General features: G+C 33.7%; 1 protein-coding gene across 1 annotated transcript in view; it reads left to right on the plus strand.

The window, feature by feature from the left end:
• Nek7 (NIMA-related kinase 7) overlaps positions 1 to 24427 on the plus strand; it is a gene marked incomplete in the record, with an annotated part of 138733 nt that extends 114306 nt beyond the window's left edge. The window contains 3 exon segments of the mRNA XM_005375133.2: positions 8033 to 8127; positions 12001 to 12114; positions 23246 to 24427. Of these exon segments, the coding sequence (XP_005375190.1) occupies positions 8033 to 8127; positions 12001 to 12114; positions 23246 to 23356 (320 nt within the window).
• Positions 24428 to 24863: the final 436 nt, after the last annotated feature.

A 24863-nucleotide genomic window follows, 5' to 3' on the forward strand; every position in this document is an offset into this window, starting at 1 on the left:
ACTATTTTATAAAGCGCAATGCTAGCTGTGACCCACTAACTTGATTTCACAACTCATTAATGGATTGTTACTTCCTCCCACTTGCAAAACATTGATCTAGAGCTAGTGCTTCCAAGCAGTTTCATTTACTGGCAGATTCCTGTTTTTCTCTCTACTTTTGCACATTCTCTTGATTTACTCTCTGGTCCTTTCAGTTGGCCAAATATCAATTAGCCATTTACAGAGTTCCCTATGCTTCTGCAGGTGGGAATAACACGAGTGGTGATTCTTTATGGTTTGCAAATCACTCAGCTCCCTAAGATCCTCAGAAGATATGCGTAGAATATGCAGATGAGTTGTTCTTATTCTAGAGGTGAGACACAAGCATAGAGATAAGTGGGCTCTGTGGCAAAAGTGGCTCCTGTAAACTGAAAGCTAAGTGTTCATCAAAACCTGTGAAATTGGAAAGCAGTAATAAAGTTGTAATTTTTGTCAGACCACAAGTGGTAGTACTTTCGGTGCATTTCTGTTTCTTAACATACTCTGAAGTCGCCTTTCAGCAAATAAAAATATTCCAACCTAGAGACAACTTGCTAAGAGATCAGATGTTTTCACCTTTGACTATTTAAATACATAGCAGAATAACAGAATTATTTTTCTATAATCCAATATGATTTCTAGTCAAACTGTATCAATCTACCTATATTTCCTGTAGTAATAACCCAGAGGAATCCTGAATTGCTACTAACATTAATACAATGGTAGCAGTGAGTGTGTATATAACATTTTATCATTTCCAAAGTTGTAAAGCACATTTTCTCCTCTAGCATCAATGTTACGTCATGAGCAGCGGAGGGCATGATATGGATTAGGAAACGGAGATCATTGATTTAACCTTTTTGTGCATTTTTATGGGTTTTTGTTCCATGATATTTCCCAGTGCTTACAATAGGATACTACATGTAATAAATACTCAATAAATATTACTTAAATGAAAGGGACTTAGAGACAGCTACTTAGGAAGGGTGAATTTAATTAAATATATAAATGAGTTAGATTATACTGCAGAAAGAAATAATACCCAGCAAAAGTTTTCAAAATATCAAAATCCAAAGGTTCAGCTGCTTAGCACTGACACATGCTGTCTCTCATCACTTGAAGTCAGCTATGGCCCATGTTGGTCTTTTGGGCTGCAGTACTTCCATGTGGTGACTGGGCATTTTAGACAACTTTGATATTTTATTTTCCTATCAACATTTTTATTTTTGTATTTCATGAGGGGAAGAGAAAATAGAAAATCAATTATTAGCTTTTAACTAACCCCATTGGTTTAAATAATTACAGTTACCTCTGTTTACATTTCATTGTCCAAAACAAGTATAATTGCAATGCATATATCAAGGAGGTTAGGGGAAGTAGTTTACCCCTGTGTCCAGAAAGAGCACCAGAAGCAATGAATTGAACATTGTATATGGTCCTGAAATAAAGGAAAAAGACTTCATTTCTTGTTTTAAAAATACTGTTTATCTATTTTCTACTTTTTTGTGCCATATTTGTACCTACTGCAACCAAAGGGTTGTTAACTGTCTTAATGGGAAAGGGAGTAGTTGTCATTAAAATGGAGGCCATACGCAACCTTAGGGAAGAGATTATCAGATTATCTTTAAATCTGGAGTGATTCATAATGTTCACTAGAGTATTGCTCTCTAGTTTCTTTTCTCTGGATCAATATATCTTGTAATTGGTCTTTATGATAAGGACCTAATTTTGGTCAATTTATAATAAACATCATTTATCCACTTTCAACCACTGTTGTTAGACTAAGTGCCCTGTAGCGTCTTAAACTGTTTGCATTCCACATCTCCTCTTGAGTAGATAGGATTGCCTGTTGTATCAGTTACTGACCAAGTCAGACTTCATTTATACTAGAAAAGATCATATTTTTAACCCTTAAGTGTGTTATTTACCATATTCTTCTTCCTAAGGTGAATGTATTGACTTCTCCCCAAAGAAAACAAAAAACACACTCCATCTCAAAGTGATCTCGTAAGTTTGTCCTGGAGGACAAACTTTTTTTTTGAACTATAACCTGTAGTTTTTCTGTACCCTCCTCCAGTGCCTAGGGGGCTTCTTGTAGACTAGTCATCAGCATATTGAGGCTTCCACTGTCCCATGCAATACAGGATCATGAAGACATTAATATTCATTTTCTGTTGCTGCCCTAACATATTGCCACAAATTTAGTAGTTTAAAACAACAGAAATGTATTATTTTGCACTTCTGTGGATCACAGTCCAACATGCCTTTCACTGGGCTAGACTCAAGATGTCTGCAAGACTTCTCAGAGCTCTAGCAAAGAATATTTCCTATTTGGATCATTGGCAGAATTCAGTTTTGTGGTGATGGAAGACTAAGATCCCTGTTTCCTCACTTGCTTCCAGATGGGTCATTACCAGCTTCTGCAAGCTGCCTTCATACCTTGCCTCCTGGCTCTCTTCCTCCATTTTCAGAACCAGCAATGAGAAGTCCTTATCACATTTGGAATCTCTCTTACCTGTGCTGTAAGAGATGTGCATCTCTCAGTGGTCATCTAAAGCATCTCCCTATTTTAGGGTCTGTGACCTTACATCTGCACAGTCCCTTTTTCCATGTACCATAACAAGTATAACGCAAGAGACCAGAGATTGGAGTCATTTCAGAAAGTTATTTAATCCACAAAAGGCTTTTCACTCTAGTAACAGTCACCCTTCTCAGTGGCTTACTCCACCATGGACTTGAATGTAGGAAGAGAAGTCATTTTAGTGAAACTGAAGGAGGAAAATGAGTTTATAAGAACTGCATACTACAAAAGTGTCTGTGAGGCACTAGTAGTTACCTGCTATTTAAGAACAATTTTACTTTTTAAATACATTGAATTATTTCTCATCTGATTAGTTGCTATAATGATAGGAGAAAAACAGATGAGAACAATTGGATTGATAACGTTTTGATGGATCACCTTTTCTTGCTTTTATAGTGGCCCCCAGGAGAGGAAAGATGTTTTTTTTTTTCCTTTTGCATGTGCATGTGTCAGTTTAGTTGTTGCATTAGTTGTACATTCTGAAAATGGAATCAATCTTTCGAAAAATATCTAACCAAAATGCTCTAATATTGATCCTTGTGCTAAACAAATATTAAAACCCCTTGTAGGGAAATTATATTATTATCGTAGAATTGCTTTAACTTCTGTTTACTTTCCACCACGAGGCAAATGGTTCTTTGATTTTGTGTTATTTCTAGCGAAGTAAATGCATGATGGATGTTCAAACTAGATATCAGAATCTTCACACTGGAGTCTCTTGAGTGTAAAATTCGTGTTCCCCACACCATGTCCAAGTGTGATATATCTTTTGATTTCAACTTGGAAAATTAGCGTTCAGAAACCAGGCATTAAAACAGTTTCATTTTTGGTGCCAGGTGCCACCAGGGGTCACATACTGTTTTCCCCACACCTTTCCTTAGCACCTTTCTGAGGATCTTTGCCTGGTACCCTTTCATTGTCCACGGTGTGTAGAGCAGTAAAGGCAGCGTATGTTCAGTCAGCACTAGAGGCTGCTTTCACTGATTTATTTTTAACTTTCAGTCCTTTCTTGACTTAAGTAATTGCTCTGGGAAGAAGCTATTACCTAACTTTAAATTGCGCACATTTAACCTCTCAGCCACCATAATGAGTATATTTATTTAAGACAATCAAAGTAGCTGCATAGTAGCATACTTTTAATACGTGTCCTGTTGAACCTGGACTTGTATTTCTGGTTTTTCATAGATGCATGCTGTGACTTTTAGACAGTTTCCCTGCTTGTTAATTTGGAAAGATGTAGATTTTTTTTTTCAGTCATATTTCACAGCAGTCAGTTTTAATGAAATAACTATCTGCTTAAATACAGAACTAACTAGGTTTCTTCTAGGTCCACACCTTAGCAAGTTGTTCGATCTAACAGCTTACCTGACCTCCTTATATTTCCTTTTCTGAAACAGGATAAACAGTCTCTGTTATGCTAGCCCATATCCCTGAGATCAAGGATTTCTCCTGTTTACTTCTGTCTTCCCCAGCATCTAGAACAGGATTTGCCAAATGGTAGGCCTGATAAACACTTGTTAAAATTCAGCAAGATAATGCATGTAATGCATTTAATTCAGTGCCTGGAGCAAAGTAGCAATAAAATATGGGGAGGCATTTTTCACAGCATTATTAAAGCTCTTAAATTTATCAGTTATGCTTAAAAGATGACAGTTTTTTAAAATGTCTTTTGCAGAAGAAATGGTGTTCTACCACTTAGCCAATCCATATTGGCCTCAGATAATACTCCTTAGAATGAAGTAAAATTTGTTCTCTTTCCATTCAGTCTGCCAGCATCATTTCTGGGCTGACTCATGAATATGAAACAAGAAATGGATTCATTAAGGTGTGTGTGTTTAAATCAAATTGAGATACAAGATAACTTGTGTCCTTTTAATTTTCCCAATAAGAAGTGTTCAAAGCTTTCTTTTCTAAAGTTTGTTCTAATTCTAAGAGAAAAAAACAATATTTCTTTCACACAGCTGGCTTAAATAATAGTTGAAAAAGAAGTGTAACGTTTTTCCATTTAATTTTCCATATGAATTTTTATGGAGTTTTTTTGAGTGCTATTCAGTTTTAGAAATCATCTCATTTTGCATAGCGCCTCATCTTAGCAGATGAGGGAAGTGAACATAGAAAGAGAAGTTGAGCTGTCCTTGCTAGTGGCAGAGGTAAAATGTAACAGAGTTCCTTAATTTCAACCAGTTTTGTGTTACCTCCTTTGTTGAAAATATAAAAATAAATGAATAAATCTAACTCTCTATATATTCTTCAATTCTGTCATTTTCTTCATTGATGTCTTTGCAGAGATTATAATGCTGAATTTTTAGCTAAACTATTGAAAAATTCTGTGTAAACCCTGTTCTGATGAAATAAAAGTGAATTTATTTATATCCTCCATAGTAGCAACGTGTAAGCAGAATTTGTTGGCTCTTTCGAACATATTAGAGAACTTTTGAAAATTGGTCTTCATTTTATTCAGAATGAATATGTAAGAGTATATTTGTTGTTTATACCTTGTAAAATTTCTCAGATGGCTATAAGTCAATTAATACAATGCAAATGTTTTTTTAAAATTTGAATGACTGCTTTAGTATATTTTAATATGCTATTAATATAAAGAAAGGTCAGGTAGCATTTCCAGTTGCTGGCAGGTTTCTCCTGTTGTCAAGCCTTTCCTTTTTTTTTTTTTTTTTTTTTTAATGTTATTGTCCATTTCTTACCCACTTTTGCTCATGTCAGCAGGTTAAAGTGGGATTACATATTTGTTATTGTAAAATGTATTCTCATTTTACTCATAGCCATAAATTCTTGAAGGATAAGTGGAATTATGCAGCCTTAGTCTCCTTAATACACAGGAATTTGCATGATTGTTTTAATGTCTAGTCATCTCACTGTACAACTCTTTTCTTGTATAGCTGTTAAAAAAAGTAACAACATTCATGAGGCAACCGTAATCACACACAGCTGTCATGGAGTTTAAAAAAGGTTTTTAGGAAATAATTATATCTTCATTATGTTTGAAACGTTGGAAACATATCACTGCATTTAAATGTATTGCAAATCTTCCTAAGCATATAAACTTTTAGGCCTCGGAGAGAATCAAAGCGAATCAGTCTGTGCCATGATGGCGTTGCCCCTCTGCTCAGTGTCAGACAGAGGGCCTGTCCAGAGCAGAGGGGCATGTGAGGGAGCTCGTTAGGGAGAGAATAGAGCCTCCCTCTTATTCTGTGTTCAGCAGTTCATTATGAATTTACTTTATTAATTGTAGTGCAGACACAGTAACTTACTCACGTTCTCACATACTCTTTTGGAAATGTACCAGTGAGGTGAGTAGCATACTTTGCTTTACATTTTAATATATGTACAGGATATTTGTAGTTTCTGTATGGAAATAAAACACTCCATGTGTGAGGTATTACAATATTCATTCTTTATAACGTGGAGAATTAGTGTCTAAACTTAAGTGGCAATGTTAACTGGGTATATAACATTTTGTAATGACCTCCAGCATCTTACTAGAAGAGGCTTTTTTATACATCAGAATTTTCCATAATTGAAGTGTAGTGGAATTGCTAATCATTTTCTCTCCTTTCTTCACTTCTGGTTGTCACCAGTGAGTTCAGTTTGTGTTGCAGTTAAGGTGTTATGCTGGAGCTAATCCCTGTAAAATGCTGGCGTTTGTTCTCCTTTTTCCCTATCATCAGTCTTTCACACTCGTATCAAATCCCTAATGTATCAGCAGGTTTCCCAGAGCTACTGAGTAAAAATTACCTTTGCTTTTGGTAAACTCTGAACCTTCGAGCCTCACTGTTTTCAGCTGCCCCCTGTGGATTCTGTGAAGCCTCTCTCTGCACATTCCTCACTGCCAGTTGCTTGCTTCCTGCCCTGAAACCAGGAGCCTGTGCGGAGCCTGTTCATTATTGCACCTCTACCTGCCACCCTTCTTTAAATGGAGTGTGCACATATTTGCAGTAATTGGTAATGTGTATGCAAACTACAGGTGAAAGTGGCTAGAACATCCAAATCTGAATAGCTTGTGTTCATTCAACATAATATTGTAAACCTAGCTCCTTCTAAAAGTTTTCCTTCCTTTTCTAACACCACACAAATCAGCTGTTTTATTTGTCTTTAAAGTAAATACTAAATTAATTTCTAAAAGTTTGTCTCTATTCATATCTTAGTACTTAAGTATTTATCTTCTTTGCATACTTTTTCACTTTTCTTCATTTTCATAAATATTTCCCTTTCATCCATTTGATTATGACTCATTATTAATAAAAATGGATTCCATTAGAGGTAGGATTTCTTGGGTACGCGGTTTATGGTGTTTTCACTTTTTAGCACAGTGTAGTTTCCCTACACAACTATTTTCAAGGTTGTAACTAATTCTTTTGGAAAACTTACTTTTGCTGTTAAGGACAGTACTTTTATTATTGGTGTGACTCTTTATATTGTCTCTATTTAAAGACTCCTGTACCAATTGTGAATTTAGTCTCATTAGGATTAATAAAGAGAATTTCCTTTTCTGCATGGGAACTAGCTTATTTTTAGTAGTGTTGCCTGTGGGAAATAAGATTCCTAAATATTTTTCTCAACCTTTGATTTTCTATTTGATAAAAATTGTTATGCTAATTAATATGGTGAAATAAATAGCTATCTATATGTATAATTAAAGATACTTTAAAAATCACTTAAATACATTGAGCCATCAAAATATAACACATATGCTTTTATTTTAAAGCAACTAATATATTTCTTAAAATGACAAGAGAAAAATTACTATACTTAAAAACATCTCTGCATAGCAAGAACTGACTCATTCATAGAAATGTCAGTGCCCTTTCACATGTATAATTACATAATCTGTATAATCTCTGATACAAAAAGTCTCCTATTTCTTTCTAACATGAGAGTAACTAAGGCATCAGTGTTAACAGTTACATCATTTGTAATATCAGGAGCCAGGCCCATGTTCTCAGAGATGTTTCTGTTAAAGTTAATGATTATGAAATATTTATATATATTGTGAATTGCCATAAAACACTATTTGGTTTAAAATACATTATTATGAAGCTCAATTATTTGGAGGATGCAACCCATATTTTTAAAAAAGATTACGCCAGTGTGAGTCACTTAAGTACAAAAGTGATTTCTTATTAGAAATATTTCTATTTTTCCCTTAATTATATTTCCTGAATTTTCCCTGGATTGTTCAAAGAGGAATAAATTAAAGTTTAAACCACCACACCCTTTTTATTATAGTATAGATGATAATGTGCTGTGTAAGGATCAAAGAGAAAGGGAAAATTAAAAGTTTTTAGTTCTCTAAAAAACAATTTTTTGAACCTGATGATTTTTTATGACATTTTTAATTGAAAATTTTATATGTAATTTTTTTGCCATGGCTGTATCTTCACTTTTATATTCCTGTTATGTTTGTTTTATTTTTAGTGGGTACACCTTATTACATGTCTCCAGAGAGAATACATGAAAATGGATACAACTTCAAATCTGACATCTGGTCTCTTGGCTGTCTACTGTATGAGGTAGGTAATGTTGATAAAATCCCTATTTTGATACATTGTAACATAATTTCCTCTATTCGTATAATTTAGATTTTTTTGAATAATGTTTAAGAATAAGCATTTAAATTATGAAGATTAACCCATTGAGTTATTAACTTTCATATGGAATTTAATATGTTCTCACACATTTACTTCCCCTATAATATTTTAAGTTGTGTCCTTTTGCTGAGAATTTTTTACAAATACCAATTTTTGTGTTAATAGAATGTTCTTCTGTGTATTTATAAAATTATAATTTGAGCATCTATGAAAAAGCTTCCCCAGTGCATTATAGGATAAAAAAGAAATAATGAAATGGATTTAAAATGTGAAAGTATAATAAATATGTTATGGATTTAAAATGTGAAAGTATAATAAATATGTTTATCAGTGTTTTATTTCATGTTACGTGGGTGTAATTCATCTTTAAAGATAATATACAAATAGATAATTATTCTAAGTTACCACTTAGTTTAGTTTCCATTAATAATTTTTATTGGTGAAGCTCAGAGAACTGTTGTCTTTCTCCTGTTCTTAAAAGATAATGGAATCACATAAGTTGATCTTGTAGAAATGCAGTACAATAATTCGTATCCACAGAAGAAAGCATACTGCTAACGAATTTTTACCCATGTTATAAAGCAGTGATATCAAAGACTATCTCAAGAAGTGACTACTGTAATTTTTATTTTTTAATCAAATGGCAGGAAAGAGTATAGACTTGGAGCTAAAGTTGTTAACTGAAAAGTAATCTACATCTAAGTAGGTTTAAGTAAAGCGAAGAGACACTCATTTTTATGTCTCTGTGAGGAAATGTACAGTGGATGGATAGAAACCAATGTATTTCTTACTGTTTTGTGCCTCTGTCCTCCTGAATTGAATATATGATAAGGTTATCTATTTTAATTGGCCACTGTTACTTGGAAGTAAAATATCAGGAGGTGTTTTTCTGATTATAGATTCTGGTTTAAGAAACCTGAAATTATTTTATTGTTCTGACTAAAGTGAGTAATGACTAAAAGATTTTTAAATGCTCTAACATAAATTCATCCCAATTTTTATTAAGAAAAATTATGAATTAATGATATAACAAAATGTTTCTATGTAGGTACAAGAGTATAAATGATTTATGCCCACTATATTATATTCTGCTAATATTTTGATGTAGTGTTGCAGACAAATGGCTTGATAATATTAAGCTACTATAGTCTTTAAAAGTTACTTTGCGTAGTTAAAATTTTTAATACTGTTTAGGTAATCTTAGTTCTTTATTGACAAAGCAACAGTTTCCCTTTAAACACTAGAAGGTGTATGTATAAACTAATAGCAAATTAGTTTTCATTGAGATTAAAATTAACAGTGAAACTGTTTGGCTAAGGTGCTGTTTTGAGGGGAAAGTTTGTGTAATCGTTTTAGGATTAGACTCATCAAAACTGAAACAATTTTTTACATTCCAAATTTGCATTTAAGAGGCAGTGTCTCATTTTATGTGCGCTTAAAGTGATCACAAAAATAAAATTCTTCAGACACTCCTATGTTCATGTATTGTTGGTCATTTTGAATGAAAATAATTCATCAGGGTAATATTACTAATCATCTCAGTGCATTTTCTCATTTCCTCCATGCAAGACTAGAATTGTTCTCAAGATTTAATTAATCTTTATGTTTATCTCTCTTCAGTTACGTTTGAAGATAATAATAATAGAGATACGCAGCAATTCAGCTTTAAAAAATCGGCAATAGCATCATGTAATTCTTTTATACCTACCCACTAAGAAATTACTATTAGCAGTAGAAGAATAGAAAGAAAACCATTTTTGAAAATGTATTTTAAACTCAAAATTAAACTTTCAAATATTCATGGAACCTAAAAAAATCTAGTGGTACAGTTTTAATTGATATGCAACAAAGTAGACTTTACTAATTAAAATCAAGATGCTGTGCTTTTGCTACATGGACCTTTACATGGAAAAGTAGGTTTTACACATTTCCTTTATTGTTCAGCGCAGCAATTGCATCCTTACAGGGTTGTAGGTTGGTGGCTTACAGTTCAAAAAAAAAGAGAGCTGCCACCAGCCCTGAAGACAGACAGTGGGCTTTCGTCCCTTCGACACCCCCAGAATACTAATCAGGAAAGTCAGACCCTGGAGGTCAGGGAGCAAGTCAATCATTCTCGCAATCGTCTCAGTGTGGAGGATCAAATTAGCCTGAAAAATTCAGCTGCTGGGAGGAGAGGGCGAGCAGCTGTCAGGGGCAGCATCGAGATGCACTAATGAACCAGATGAATAGTGCAAAAGCTTGAAAATAAAAACAGGACAGTTGACATTTTTCATCTGTCAAAGCAGGAGATGCATGAAAATATACTATTCCTGTTTAACTCCTTAGGGGACATTCAGATTTTTTTTAACATTCTGCAGTATTGAGACAAAAGTACTATAATGAACTCCTAGTATATGATAATGAACATATATGTGTGTGTATATATATATACACGTTTACTTAAGGTTTTACAAACATGGAAAGACTGTAGTTTATGTGTGTCTTTTTAAGGCACTGTTTTTCATACTGGTTTATCATAAAGTGTCTTTGCATTTTGAACAAAAAATACTTGTTCCTTCATTGGAAATTTCCTCTTAGGTGGAGTGTTTTGTGTATTTGGGCATTGAAATTATTTTTCACTTTTTCTCACTATATGGAAAACAATTCCAGAATAGATTGAGGTTTTATATAAAATACAGGCTAGGTACAGATTTGTTGAGCTGCTTTCCAGGCCTGATTTCCAGTCTGATCCCCTCCTGGCGAAGGCTCTGAAGGAGTTAAAGCCCTGTCTGGAGCACAGAAGACAGATGAGAGCCATTTTCAGCTTGTCCTGTCCCCACTGACGCTCACTGAGTAGCACAGCATGGACCAGCGTGTTTCACACACACTCTGCCTGTCTGGGGAATGTACACATTGTCCTTCCAAAATCAAACTTATTAGCACATGTAGAAAAGGGTGACTGACTTTGGGGCAGCCTGGCACTCCACGTTGTATTCTTGCTGCTGCGGTTCAGAGATTTAGAAGGTTTTGAACAGGATGCGAACATTTTAAATTGAATTTTAGTTTGTAACCCTGCTTACCATAGTACTTGCTTGCACTTTAAATGTCAAGTTAGAACCTTGTCTTAAAATAAATTTAAATTCAATAATGTCTTTTTTAAAGTTGTTCATCTGCTGAGGCATGTTTTTCTGCATAAAAATCTCTTTGGATGCCTTGAATTGTTCCTGTGACTTATAGGATTTTTGAACACACTTAGTGTTTTTGAGACGTTACCAAATGAAAATAGGTTCTAACGTAGGTAAGGTATTTGGGGAGAAGTTAGTACTCACATTAAGACTTTTTTTTTTTTTTCAAAATAACCTTTCCCTTGGACTATATTATGTAAGATAAAATGGTATACATTCTATTCCCTTAAATACTGTTACATTATAATGCAGTTAACAGTTTTAATAGTTTTTATGTTTGTTATATTTTGACCATTACATGGTTGAGCTATACCTTGTAATACCTGTTTTGCCATGGATATACCAGTTATTTTAATGATATTACATTCAGAGTTTAAGTTAGTGTATGTTGTTTAGTAGTGCTGTTTTACATGTATATACAGAAAAATTCTCTATTTTAGGGAATTTTAAATGTTGCAAAAATAGGTTAAGATTTTTATACTTAATAATTCTAGAAAGAAATGTTCGTAAAAATCAAAATGCTTATATATTTAAAGCATTTATCATTATTTTCTACATTAGTGTAATATATTTGATAAACTCTCCTTGAAAGTTACCATATAACTATCAGTTTAATTGGAACATTTTACAGATGGCTGCATTACAGAGTCCTTTCTATGGTGACAAAATGAATTTATACTCACTGTGTAAGAAGATAGAACAGTGTGACTACCCACCTCTTCCTTCAGATCACTATTCAGAAGAAGTAAGTAATTTTCAGTCCGTGTGTTTGTCTCTTGTTCATTTTGCTAACATTTGTTGTAGTAAGGAATTTTACTTACTACACCCAAAAATACAAATGAATAGCATAGGTGGCAGAAGTCACATTTTTTTACCCCGTTTTGTTCTCTTGGAGACTTGCTGTTTAAAAAGTTGACTGTGCAGTTTGTAATATAGAATGAATACAACAGTGTGTAGTGCAAGATTGGCCACTTCCTAGGTGTGATAAGAATAGTAGCCTGCTTTTTAGGGGATGAGTACGGAGAAGAGAATTAATGGAAAAAATCCAGGTTCTACTTAATCAACATGTCTGTTGGCCCCTCTTAATAGGCTGACTCTTTATTCTCACTATCTCAGACATACAAACAATTAAAACCGGTTTTGGTATAGTTTCCTCCATCCATGTTTTCCAAAAACTGAAATACACATCTCTTAGCTATACATCTCTGAAGTATATTTTTCAAGCTTTAGCCCTTTTTCCTTTGACAGTACCTGTCCTGTCCCCACCTCACTGCTACAGTCAAACCCTTTTGGGAAGTGTTTTGAGGTTATCATTGTAGACATGTTAAAAAGAGTATTGGATAGGATTGAAAATTTTTGAAGATGTTACCTCAAGATCTGACTTTGAATCCTTTCCTGCCTCCGTAACTCATTAAAATGAGTTGTTTGGGCTCTGTCCAACATCCAGTTTTTCACTGAACAAAGTATGTGCATTTTAGCCTAATACATTATGATTCTTTCAGTATTTAAGGAGGGAGCATGCAGACTAGCAGTTTCTGAGGTCAAGAAAGATGTGTTTATGTAAGCTCTTTCAGAGCGCTCATTGGAGACTGACCCAGAGAGGGCACTGTCTTGCATTAGGACATCTTACCTCATGAGCAACTGATTTTTTGCCCCTGGAATATGGAATGGAGCAAAAGAAAAGTATAAAACAATTATAATGTTCACTTATTAGATAACCTTGTCAGTCTTTCTGTTGTGGAATGAACAGCCAATCTTAGTATTATATAAGGAAATTTGAATCTTTGTAACTTAAATATCTCTAAAGAGTTTTTTACCATATGTAAAGCATCTGTGTTCCTAGAAAGAAATAACTACATTTTCTTCTAATAGTTTTGATACTGATAATCACCAATACCCAGTTTTTTGCTTTACAGCATTTATATCCAGGTAATTAGAATAAGCTCTTAAAAGGCTGTGGTAATTTAGAAGTATTATCTGTATTTGATGTTAATGCTCTTATGTTGGTTGTTTTTAATTACTATTTTGGGTATAGAATATAAATATGGCATTTCACAAAACCACCTTCAGAACTGTAGGCCTAGAAATACAGTAGGGTGTGAACAATAGTGCAAAATGATAGCAAGAATGTCAGGGGCCTTTCTTTGTTGTGTCATTCATGCTGTCTTCTTTTTTCCATGAAGCACATGAATATTTCACATATCTGCATCCTCATCCTCTATTCTTCTTGACTAATTTTCAGACTGTCTGAATTTGCATTTCACATGGTAGCTGATTAGGAGATGCCGAGTGCAGCAGTGAAGCCTCAGCAGGCGGTTACCATGGTGACCTTCAGCAGGATTTTAATGATGATACCACTAGTGGTTCGTTGAAGTCGGCCTGCCTGCAGGGCTACTTCACTGCAGCTAAGTGTGAAGTTGGATATGCGGATTCTCAGCCAAGGGGCAAATATCAAAGTCTGGCCCAGATAGAAGGTCTTCGAGTTGGGAGAGGAAAATAGATTACACTTTTTACTTCACTGTGTAGAGTTAGCAGTTTTGAGAAGAGCTATAAAGCAAAACACGTTATGTGGTGTAGTTGCCAAAAAAACCAGAGTAATTCCTCATATTGGTAAAATCTGTCATGTCCTAATGAAATAGTAAGGTATAATAGCTAGATAAGCATGGAAAATAATTCTTACTAAAGAAATTAGTATGAAAAATATGCAGACTATATAACAGTCTCACTTTAATCTGATGAGTTATGTAGGAAATTTCTCAGAACAAGAGCTTTGAAATGCAGATGTGCTAATAAATATTTTCTCTCCTTAAGTAGGGACTCAATTTGTCTGTAAAATTATTATTCAGAATTCACAGTTGTAACAAAGCCTAAATAGTTTTATTGCTGCCATAATTGTAACCTTAAATATTTCATTATAAAGTAGCTGCTGCAGGTGTTTTAAAAAAATCCAAATTACCCTTTAATTTCTTAGTGTAGCAAAATACAGGGACTGATGAAAAGTGAAACACAAAGTTTTTCACGTGACCTTTTAAAACTGTTTATGAAGTGCCAGTTTTATAGCTAAAATGATAAGACTCTGAAAAATAAAATTTAAGCAAATTGATTTGTCAAATGTATATTTGAGAACTTAACAAATTTACATAACTGCTGCTATGTTTTTAAGGCTCCTTCCCAAAAAAGATTTGAAGGGAACATTGCATGAGACTGCCAGCTACACCTGCCAGCAAGCCTCAACTGATAGGAATTTTAAGGAACTCTGCAAAATTTATTTCTAGATGTAATCCAGTGTTTAAAAGCTTGCAGTTTTTAAATTTCCTGTATTATAGTCTAAAGCATAGGTACCATGAAGCATTGGAAGAACCAAAAATGAAAAGTAGTGTGCTTTAGAAAAGCTTCTCTGTCAAATGTTTCCTTTAGAATTATGCTATTATACATATAATTACAGTTCTAGATTGAAATTATGGCTACACGTGAATACTAGGAATTGTTTATTTTGTGGTTTGCTGAGATATTTTTCTTATACTTTTATTTATTTTAGGGTTCCTTATTGTTTTTGTCAATAATGGTCTCAACCTTAGGGCTGGGGATTTAGCTCAGCAGCACAGCACCTGCCTGGCAAGCGCAAGGTCGTGAGTTCGGTTCCCAGTACCAGAACACGCCCCGCCCCCCGGCAAATAAAGAAAATAATGGTCTCATCCACGTAATGGGGAAAGTACTCAGCAAAAATCTTGGGTTGAAAGCAGATACTTTGTCTTAGATACACCTAGTTTAAATGTGATGGTGGTGGTGGGTAAGTTATTGAGCATTTTCCACATGTGAGGAGTTATGATTCAAATAGCCACTCATAACCCGACCTGAGCTTTTCCCTCGAGACTGAATGGTCATGGGAGACGCTATTCTTTCCCAAGTTCTACAAGAAGTTCTGTGTATTGTCATGTTTTCAAAGATGCTATTTCCTCTTTCTAAAATACTTCTTCCCCTGTTCTGTTCCAGGCAGATTTATTCTAATGATTTGAAACATGGCTTTGTTGCCATGTCTTGTATAGTTTTTCCTGGTCACTTTTCTCCCTCTACCTACTTGGCCAGCATACTATATGGTAGTTACTTCTTTTTATGTGTCTTTCCCCCACCACACCGTCAAGCTTCTGTCCTTAGAAGCAGTAACTGCTTTTTATCTGTATCTGTATGACCAGACAGATTTTTAAAGGTTTGGTGACTGATTGATTGAAGAAGTGAAAGTAAAGAAATTTAAAAACAGAATTGTGAACCAACCAATGACCGGGAATAAATAAGAGAAACTTCTGCAGAGAACTATCTTATAAATCAAAGACTTGTTCAGAAGATAAGCCAAGAGATAAGATGGTTTTCTTTTCATTGATATTAGTCCCTGTATGGTTTTTTTCATTCTTTTCCGTAAGCACTGTCATCTCTGAAATGCCCGGTGTCCATTTAGTGGGAAATACAAAAGATTCTTTTTCTTCAGTTTCAGTTTTCAATTTCTTTGAGAGACACTGGAATGGTCATCAAAATTATGTATTTCTTCAGTACATCATCTCAGACTCAGTGTAAGAAATAGTGAATGTGTAATAATTAGAAAATGATGGAGTGAGTTAATTTTAACTGATATTTTCTTGCAGCTCTTGAGCATTAATATCATAGAAAATAAGACTGTCTTAAACATTTATTATTAAAAACTGTTTAAATTGAAAAAACATGGGAATGGTGGAGTAGCATTGTGCCTCAGTGTTGCTTTTAGATTTCATTATAGGTTGAAATAGAAAATACACCATGTTCAAACCTAATTATATTTTTGAGAACTTGCTAGGTTTTACAAGTAAAGAAGCCAAAATAAGATTTAGAAATCAATAATTATGATCAGTTTCTGTATTTTTTACATTAAATATCTATTCAATTTGTGATTTTGGACCTCCAGCCCAAAGATAGAAAATATTTCTCATACTAACTGTAATTACTGGGACTTTGTCTCAAATATAAAAATTATATTTTTAAAGTATCAACCTGAAAGATCACATTCAGAGAACTAAAAAAAAATCAATGAAATAAACTTACACCTACTTGGCTTTAATCAGTTATTTTCACTTTCCTTTCCTAATTCAGCAGTATCTTTTTTTTTTCCCCTTAGAGAAAGGGAAGACAGAACAAGATTTTTCTTTCCCTCTTGGCCTCTCCAAGAATAGTTTAGCAGTTCAGGCTGACAGCATTTTCCCTGCTGCTCCACTCAAATATGTAAGAAATAACAGCCGTTTTTTTATTGGTCTTGAGATAAAAAGTCTTGGTTTTCCAGATTATTTAAAATACAATGGGGGCTGGGGATTTAGCTCAGCGGCAAAGCACCTGCCTGGCAAGCGCAAGGTCGTGAGTTCGGTTCCCGGTACTGGAGAAAAACCAAAAAATAAAAAATAAAAATAAAAAAATAAAATACAATGATTTAGTACAGTTATTTAGTGCAGTGATTAAAAGGTTTTTTCTTGTGCTTGGTTATGTATGAATAATGATAATAAATTTTTAATTTCAACTAAGCTTATTTCAGTTATGTTTAAATGGCTTTGGTAAAATACAGAATGTTTTCAACTTTTGAAATCACCCTTTTCTTTAATTGGTATAACTACTTTTTTGGTAAGGACAGTGACCTTATTCTCATTTTATATATCAGCAGTGGGGATCCAGATGGTGTTGAGAACCAATGCTAGACTTTAGGGTGCTTCCACCTCTTGGCCTACCCCTACTTCACTGCAGGACTCCGCAGCAGAGTAACTACTTAGATGTTGATGACTGAACATGTTAGGATTTCTATACATTTGCAAGTTCTTGGTATTTCTCCTCTTTCTCCTCACCCACTCACTCACCATGTTTATCTGGAATCCCCGCTGGAAGGCTCCACCAGGCATTCACTCAGAACACTCTTCTAGCTGGTGATAAGTCAGGGCCCCCCTGTTGTACTGAAAGGAAGGAATGAGGAAACAGAAAGGTAGGAATTCTTTTGCATATTAGAGGATGTAAACCTACTGCATACATCAAGATCTTGGATAGATTTATTTATAATATGGTGAACAAAAACTGTTACTTGCTATTATTTCACTTTATTTTCCCAATACTTACCATTAAGGAAAGGAAAATACTCAGTGAAAAATTTAAAAATTATAACCAATTTTTAACATTTAAAAAGAAAATTCAGAGAAATGTTTAAAGACTTTTAAGAAAGTTGAATCAGTGACAAACACATGACCTTTGTTTCATAAAAGAGCTGCTTTATGTAAATAAAAAAAAAATAAGATGAAAAGTACCTGGGTCTTTGTGCGTCTTTTTGAAGTTAAAATTTATAAATTTTTATTTGAGCATTCTGGACATTTTTATCTTATAGTTATTTTTATTTTTTAGTTGCTAGACTCTGAAATTTTAATAGAATTATATGAATTCCTTAGAATTGGTACCAGAAATTAGTAAATACTTTACTGTTGGAAAATCTGTCCTAATATATTGTTCCAAGGATATATAAATGAAGGACGTGTTGTATGGCACAAATAATGCTTGAAGATAATTTTATATACGTAATTTCTGAGTTTCCTGTAATTATGCAAAGCCAAGATAGATAATATTTCACCTTAAAATGCAGAGATACATAATTGTGCTGTTATTAAAATTTGCATTTAATGTTAAACACTTTTTAACATTTGATTTTCCTTCCTAAAAATTATTTTAATAAGTTTGATATTCTCATCACTTATCAGTTGGCCACCTTACAGAAAGGTGCCGTGAAAGATTGGATATTTAAGCTTTAGTGTTCCATTTTTATTTTAAAAAATACATTGAAGCAAGCCCTTTGTTCACTTGTGATGCTCGGGACTTGCTCCTTGAAGACATGAATCCAAAACCATGGGCTCTATTTCACATATCCTATGGGATCCTAGAAAACTGTGTAACTTTCAGACTTTAGTTTTTAAAAGACACTAAATGATCTTCAGTTATGAAATACAGACATTGCATTACCTTGTAGCTGTGTAAGATGGCTTTCTTTTCCCTTTTCCTCTACCCTCAAGTCGATCACTACTGACACTTTGGTGTACAAGTTGGTACACCTGATCCTTTTGTATGAATATCTAAACTGCCAAAATATAGTGTACTTTCATGTATTAGACCCACATTGGGGTTCTCAAATGTTTCCTTGGGTAGATAGAAATTAGGTATGTCTGGGAGATTGATATAACATAATTGGTCTCAGAGGGGTTAAGATGGCTGTGAGAAGGAACCAGTACCAACAGCATTAGTCTTTATTATTCTGTTGAGAGTTATGTTAACGACCTAGAGCTATAATGCACAAAGAGCACTGTTATTATTACCTGTATTTAAGTTTACTCGATCTGTAATTGGGTTATCACCCTCACGACTATGACTGTCATCATCTCTTTTTAATATTTTTGGTTTCAGCCTATTTGCTGTGATACTTTGGAAACATACGGATCAAAATATACTAACATTTTATCTACTACATTCATAACAGTTTCTACATGGCTTATGACTTCATAACCCTTTAGGTGTTACAAAGAATTCATGTTAATGTCATTTTTACTTTATACGTTTTTATTCATTGAAGGTTTTCTGTTTTGCTCTTTAAATTTCTCTGAAGTATGTGAATTAAACTGTCTTCTCTGATTTTATAAAGGCTTTTCCATATTCAAATTTACTTTTACCTTATTTTTGACATATCCTTATATAAAACAGTTTTTTGAAAAGCAATAAAGTATATGTGTTTTACAAGCTAGTAGAAAGTTAACAAATTAAATACTTTCTTAAGATAATTTTAATCGTGAATTTTTACTCATTTTTAACTTTAACATGTTCTGGTCTTGGAATTATTTCTGCAATTCAAAATAATAAATAGAAAGCTATCTCCCTCAAGTTCAGAAGGTTCTTCTGAGTAAATCTAGGCCTAATATTAGAAATTAAAATCTGACATAAAAGAAGGAATATAGGTGTATTTTTTTTTTTTTTTTCTTTTTGAGACAGAGTCTCCCTATGCAATTCAGGATGGCCTTGAGCTCACTTTATAGGGCAGGGTGATCTCAAACTCACAATGATCCTCCTGCCTCAGCCTCCTGAGTGCTGGGATTACAAGCATGCACCACCACACCCAGCTCAATAGGTGTATTTCTTAATTTTATTATCTTGACACATTTTCGTTGAACTTGGTTAATAATGATACTTTCAGTCATTGCAAAGTATTGGATGACTGTTAAAGATTTTTAAAGTAACTTTCCAAAAAAATATGAAGAAGTAGACCATACAAAAATTAAATATTTTGAGTGACATCTATAGGAACTTTTTAAAAGACATAACTAATATTGAAGGAAATCTCAAATCACATTTTAATTATTTAATGTCTATATGGCAATTAGTCATTTTTTAATATTTGTGAAGGTACTGTATAAGTTGGTTTAGTTGGTTTTTGTGGTACAGTGGGTGGAAATCAAGGTCTTCTGCATGGTAGGCCAGCATCCTATCACTTGGCTAAGCCCCAACAAAATTGTTTTTTTTTAAATTTTTTTATTTTAAAGAGAATAAAAAGTAATTTAAAAATTAGAAACGATACAGAATTTCACTAAACAAGATACTAGGAATTCAACAATGGTTGTTAAATTGCATATTGTTGTCTTCAAATTAGTTGTTCAGATTGTTTCAAGTACATTTTGCTTGGAGTGAGTTACTGCCACTTTCTTGAGGGAATTAGATTAAAAATAACATTAAATTAACAATCTTGTCACAACACTAATCTGAATGTATTTGTGTCATCATCTAAAAGTATCTCTCTTGGATATACCAGGCTGCTATATCTGATGAATTTTGCACTGTCGACAAAATTTGTTGGTTTCTCTTGGGTCCAAATTGGCCAATGAAATGCGAAGACAGATCAGTTAATTTTAGAAATCAGAGTAATGGGTGTTAGAGCTGACAGTCTTGTGAAAAATCAAATAGCCCCACAACCTACCCTTGACCATGTGGAAAGTCACGCCATCTTTTTGGAGAAGTGGCCTTCAAGAAACCTGCAGACCAAGTTAGAATTTTCTTCTGCCAGTGTAGCATAGTGTTACAAGCTGAGGCTCTGAGACTAGCCTGCTTCAGGTTCCATCCCACAGTGTGTCCATAATGCCTTTGTTACCTTAGGAGTAGGACTACTTCATAAGACTGTTGTTGCAGTAGTGCTCACCTCATAGAGGTGTTATGAAATTGAATGAGTTAGATCATGTAAATAGAGTGTTTCTTACATGTGAGCTTTAAGCAGATGTGTTCTCTAGGAGGCCAATTGTTTTTATGTAGGAAATGTACCTGAGGACAAAATTTTGTCCTAAACTGTGATAGAAATATCTCATGTAAGAATCCATTAGTAATGAGAACAGCAATTTTATACAAAAGCCTAAATGATGTTTGATAAAATCTAAAAGCAAGCATTACAGCATGCAGACAAGAAGATAAACTAATATGCTTATTTGTGTGGCAAATGAAGTAGAGCCACTGCCAAAGCAAAATTTTAATTTTCTATGCAAATTGTATGTATTACAAATAGTTTAAGAAAAATTATATTAATAGATTGACTCATAAATATGGTGAGGCACCCATAATCTGTATTTTATAGATATGATTTTATACACTGATAGATCTGTCAGTAATTCCTCTGGAAAAGAAAACTGTTTGGCAAAATAAACCATAATTGGCGGAGATCGAACTTACAGGGAGAAAAAAGCAAAAACTGCATTGCTCTGGCTCTGAGAGTTCCTGATGTCTCTTGCAAAGGGTGTCTCTAATGAGTGGTGGAGAAGCAAACACTTCCTCTCTGTTTCTCTTATTCTTTATTTTTCTTTTTTCATTACTGGCTTTCATCCTTTCCTTTGGAGAACTACAGAATCCCTTTCTTCTTCAGCTAAACTTGCATCATTCTGTCACTAATCTGTAGTGGCTTTTCCCTATGCCAGGAGAACTTGGGGCCAGTCTTTTTCTGTCAGTAGGTTAGAAATTGCACCCTATTCTAAAATATTGTATAGGACAAGTAAAGTTTATAAACTAGTTTGAAGAATGTGGCAGTAAAAAAGCAATCCACAAAATTTGTTGCGTTCACTTGTAGTTTGGTTAAATACAGTTTCTGTGTCATTTATCTGCCATCCTTTGTGCTTCCTTTATCATCTATCTAAATAGAACATCTGACTGCTTGATAATTTAGAACATATCTTTTTAAGTATCAGTATCATTACATAAGCACTTTCCCTCTGTTTTCTGAATGTTCATAACTGGATATATTTGCTTTTGATAAAATGCCAACCTCTTCCCGATTTAAATTTCTCTTAGATCACTATAATAAAGTGCCAGTATATTATTATACTCCTTAAAAGGTTTTAATGCTATTTTCTTCACGTTGGCCAGAAATATAAATTGATAAAATGTCAGTATAATGTTAATTACCATCAAACACTGGTAAATTTCCATGTGTGGCCAAAATTGTATCATTAAATTTTCTTCCAAAACTATACAACTTCAGGAACTAGAGCTAGGAAAACTCTTACCAACCATGTACTCCAACTTCACTTTATAATGGATGAAGAAATAAGCCCCAAGAGTCAGTGACTTACCTGACGGCACAAGAGTACGAAGTTCTTTTAGCAAGGCTGGTGTCCACTTCACTATGTACACTGTCTTTTTTCAGCCCCGACCCCTCATCTAGAAGCCTGCTTAACACACTGCTTTCAGAGTAACATCTTTCCCAGACATTGCCTTCTTCGTAGCAGTATTAACAGCCCACAAGTTCTGTCACTACAGTTTTCTCTAGTTGAAAATTGTTTTATGGTAGAAGTTGATTGTGAAGAAATTATGGTAATGTAATGCATTGGCAGGAAGTTAATGCAAGTTTTCAGAATATTTACATTATTCCTAAAGAGAACATCTTTAAGGCAGAAGGATTTGAGTATAAAAGATGAGATACAATTATGAAAAGACCTACTTTGCTAAACTTATGGTGGGAAGATACTTCCTTGATTTATTCAGATGTTCTTTTTTTCTGTGATAGAAACTTGAACTCTTCTCTAAAAAATGGGAGTATTTATTAAATCCTTCCTCACACATTTGAAAATTGGAATAATACAGTTATTCACCTTGCTCACAGTTTACTATTCTTAGTTTAGAGGAATGGTTTCTCATATAAAATACAAACATTTTTATATGATGGTTCATTCTAAGTGTACATGGTTGACATCTACCCTATTGCCTTCAATGAGAAAATTTTTAATTGTTACGGGTATATATTTGCAGTACATAATGATTGCATTCATTGAGAGGAGTTGGAACATGTACAGAATACATCCTGATTCTTTTTTGTCTCTTTCCCATCCCCCCCTCTGTCTTATAGTCTCCTCTTTTGCAGAAGTTCTATTTTTCTGTTTGCTATTATCTGTTCTTTTGCTGTTTATACTTTGGGTTAACTTACAATCAAAGCTAGTGTAATAAGTTCCAAGTTACATACATGTGTGTATTTCTACAGTTAACTTGGAGTCTTGTAGTTTACAATCCTGTCCTTAGTGACTGGTATCTTCCGATTAAATTTCTCTTAAAAAGAAAAGTCCTTCTTAAAGCTCTCATTGTAGTAAATATATTGTAGTTGACATTTATACTGTGTAATAAATACACTTCTTAGAACATATTAAATTCAGGTAACTGAATTTAAATCTATTGACACTAGTCTTAATATTTTTCTTTAAAAGGGAAACAGTCAGAAAAATGTACTTTGCTTCTTAATATATAGCTACTTAGAATTTCTTTAAAAATAACTGAAAAAGTTGGATTAAGTATGCTCCATTGTTTTCCTTTCTTTGCAGCTGCGACAGTTAGTTAATATGTGCATCAACCCGGATCCAGAGAAGCGACCAGACATCACCTATGTGTATGATGTAGCAAAAAGGATGCACGCATGCACTGCAAGCAGCTAAACACGCAAAATCATGAAGAGCATAACCAAAATAATTTAAAGTATTTTGTGCAGATCATACCTCCCCGTTCTTGTCTGGGTGTTAAGATTAATATTTCAGAGCTAATGTTCTTTGAATCCTTAACCAGTTTTCATATCAGCTTCATCTTGTACCAGTCTAAGTCACCTTCTTGCAAACCCAAAATGACTTCGAGGTAACCAAGCTGCATGTTAGCAAAGAACGTGGTTCAGGACAGTAGTCGCCGAAGGTTTTTGACTGAGAGTTACTATATTTTTTTTTATTAATACGTGTTTGCAGTACACTTTTTGATGGTAAATTGTACTTAGAGTGTCAGTGCCAAATAACAAGGTTGCATCCTGTAGACATCAAGGTAGATGCGAAACCTGAGGAAATACTTGCTGATCCACCACAAAGGGAATGTAGAGTTTTCTTAATTGTAATTGCCATAAGTTTAGGGAACTAGGTGTTTTCAAAATTGTATATGATATTTTATACTTTCTGTCTTGAAAATGTGTCTTTAGGAATGATTTAAACATTCTGAAAACTTACAAATCTGAATATTTGACTTGTTTGCTTTTTGTAGTCACTTATGGACATTTAATTTGAAGTGTACATCTTAGCTCTTCTGCATTATCACTGTCAGATATAATTCTTATAATAATTGTAAGCATAAACTAGTTGATAAACATTTAGATTCTTAGCTTATACATTCAAAATGCATTTATCAAATGTGAAAAGATTGGGGGCAAAATGTGAGTCAGACACTGAAGAGTCTATTATTTTAATAGCTTTGATATTCTATTTACATTAAAATGGTATAAATGAATCCATTTAAAAAGTGGTTAAGGATTTCTTTGGCTGGTTTGATAGTTTTTAAAGTTGCACGTTGCTCAAGGCTTTTTGTTTATTGTTTGTATGTACATTTGAAAAATACTCTGAATAATCTTACAGTACTATATTTCAGTTTCTTTATAAGTCTAAATGTATTTTAACTCATAATTGTACACTATAATGTAAGCATATGTTTTTATTGAAGATTTTATTAAAGTTCTGATTGGTCCCCTTCAGAAATTTTTTATATTCTTCAAGTTACTTATTTATATTGTGTGTGCATTTTTCCCATTAATGTTTCCAATTTTGTGGGAACATTTCCCTTTTAAAAGACATAGCCACAGTTTCTTGAAGTGAAAACATTTTTTAACTTTTTAAAATTTGGGCTATCCTGTATGCATGTATATCTGATTAAGAGAGGAAGAAAGAATGTGTGTTATACTGTACCTGTGAATGTTGATATAGCCTCAGTTCACTTAGGGTTATAATTTTAGAATACATTTAAGGAAACAAAAACTGGCCGTTATTGTAGCCAGAATTGTTATGACATTAACTTTTCTGTTGAGATGTTGTTGAAGAAAGTACTATATTTGTGCATGAAGATGAGAGATGGTAATGTTTAATTTAGTTTTAGGAAATGGGAAGAGTTTAGCAAATGTTGTTGTGGAGATACAGA

This window comes from Chinchilla lanigera, unplaced genomic scaffold (assembly GCF_000276665.1).
Source record: "Chinchilla lanigera isolate Chin_1 unplaced genomic scaffold, ChiLan1.0 scaffold00005, whole genome shotgun sequence".
NCBI classification, from domain to species: Eukaryota; Metazoa; Chordata; class Mammalia; order Rodentia; family Chinchillidae; genus Chinchilla; species Chinchilla lanigera.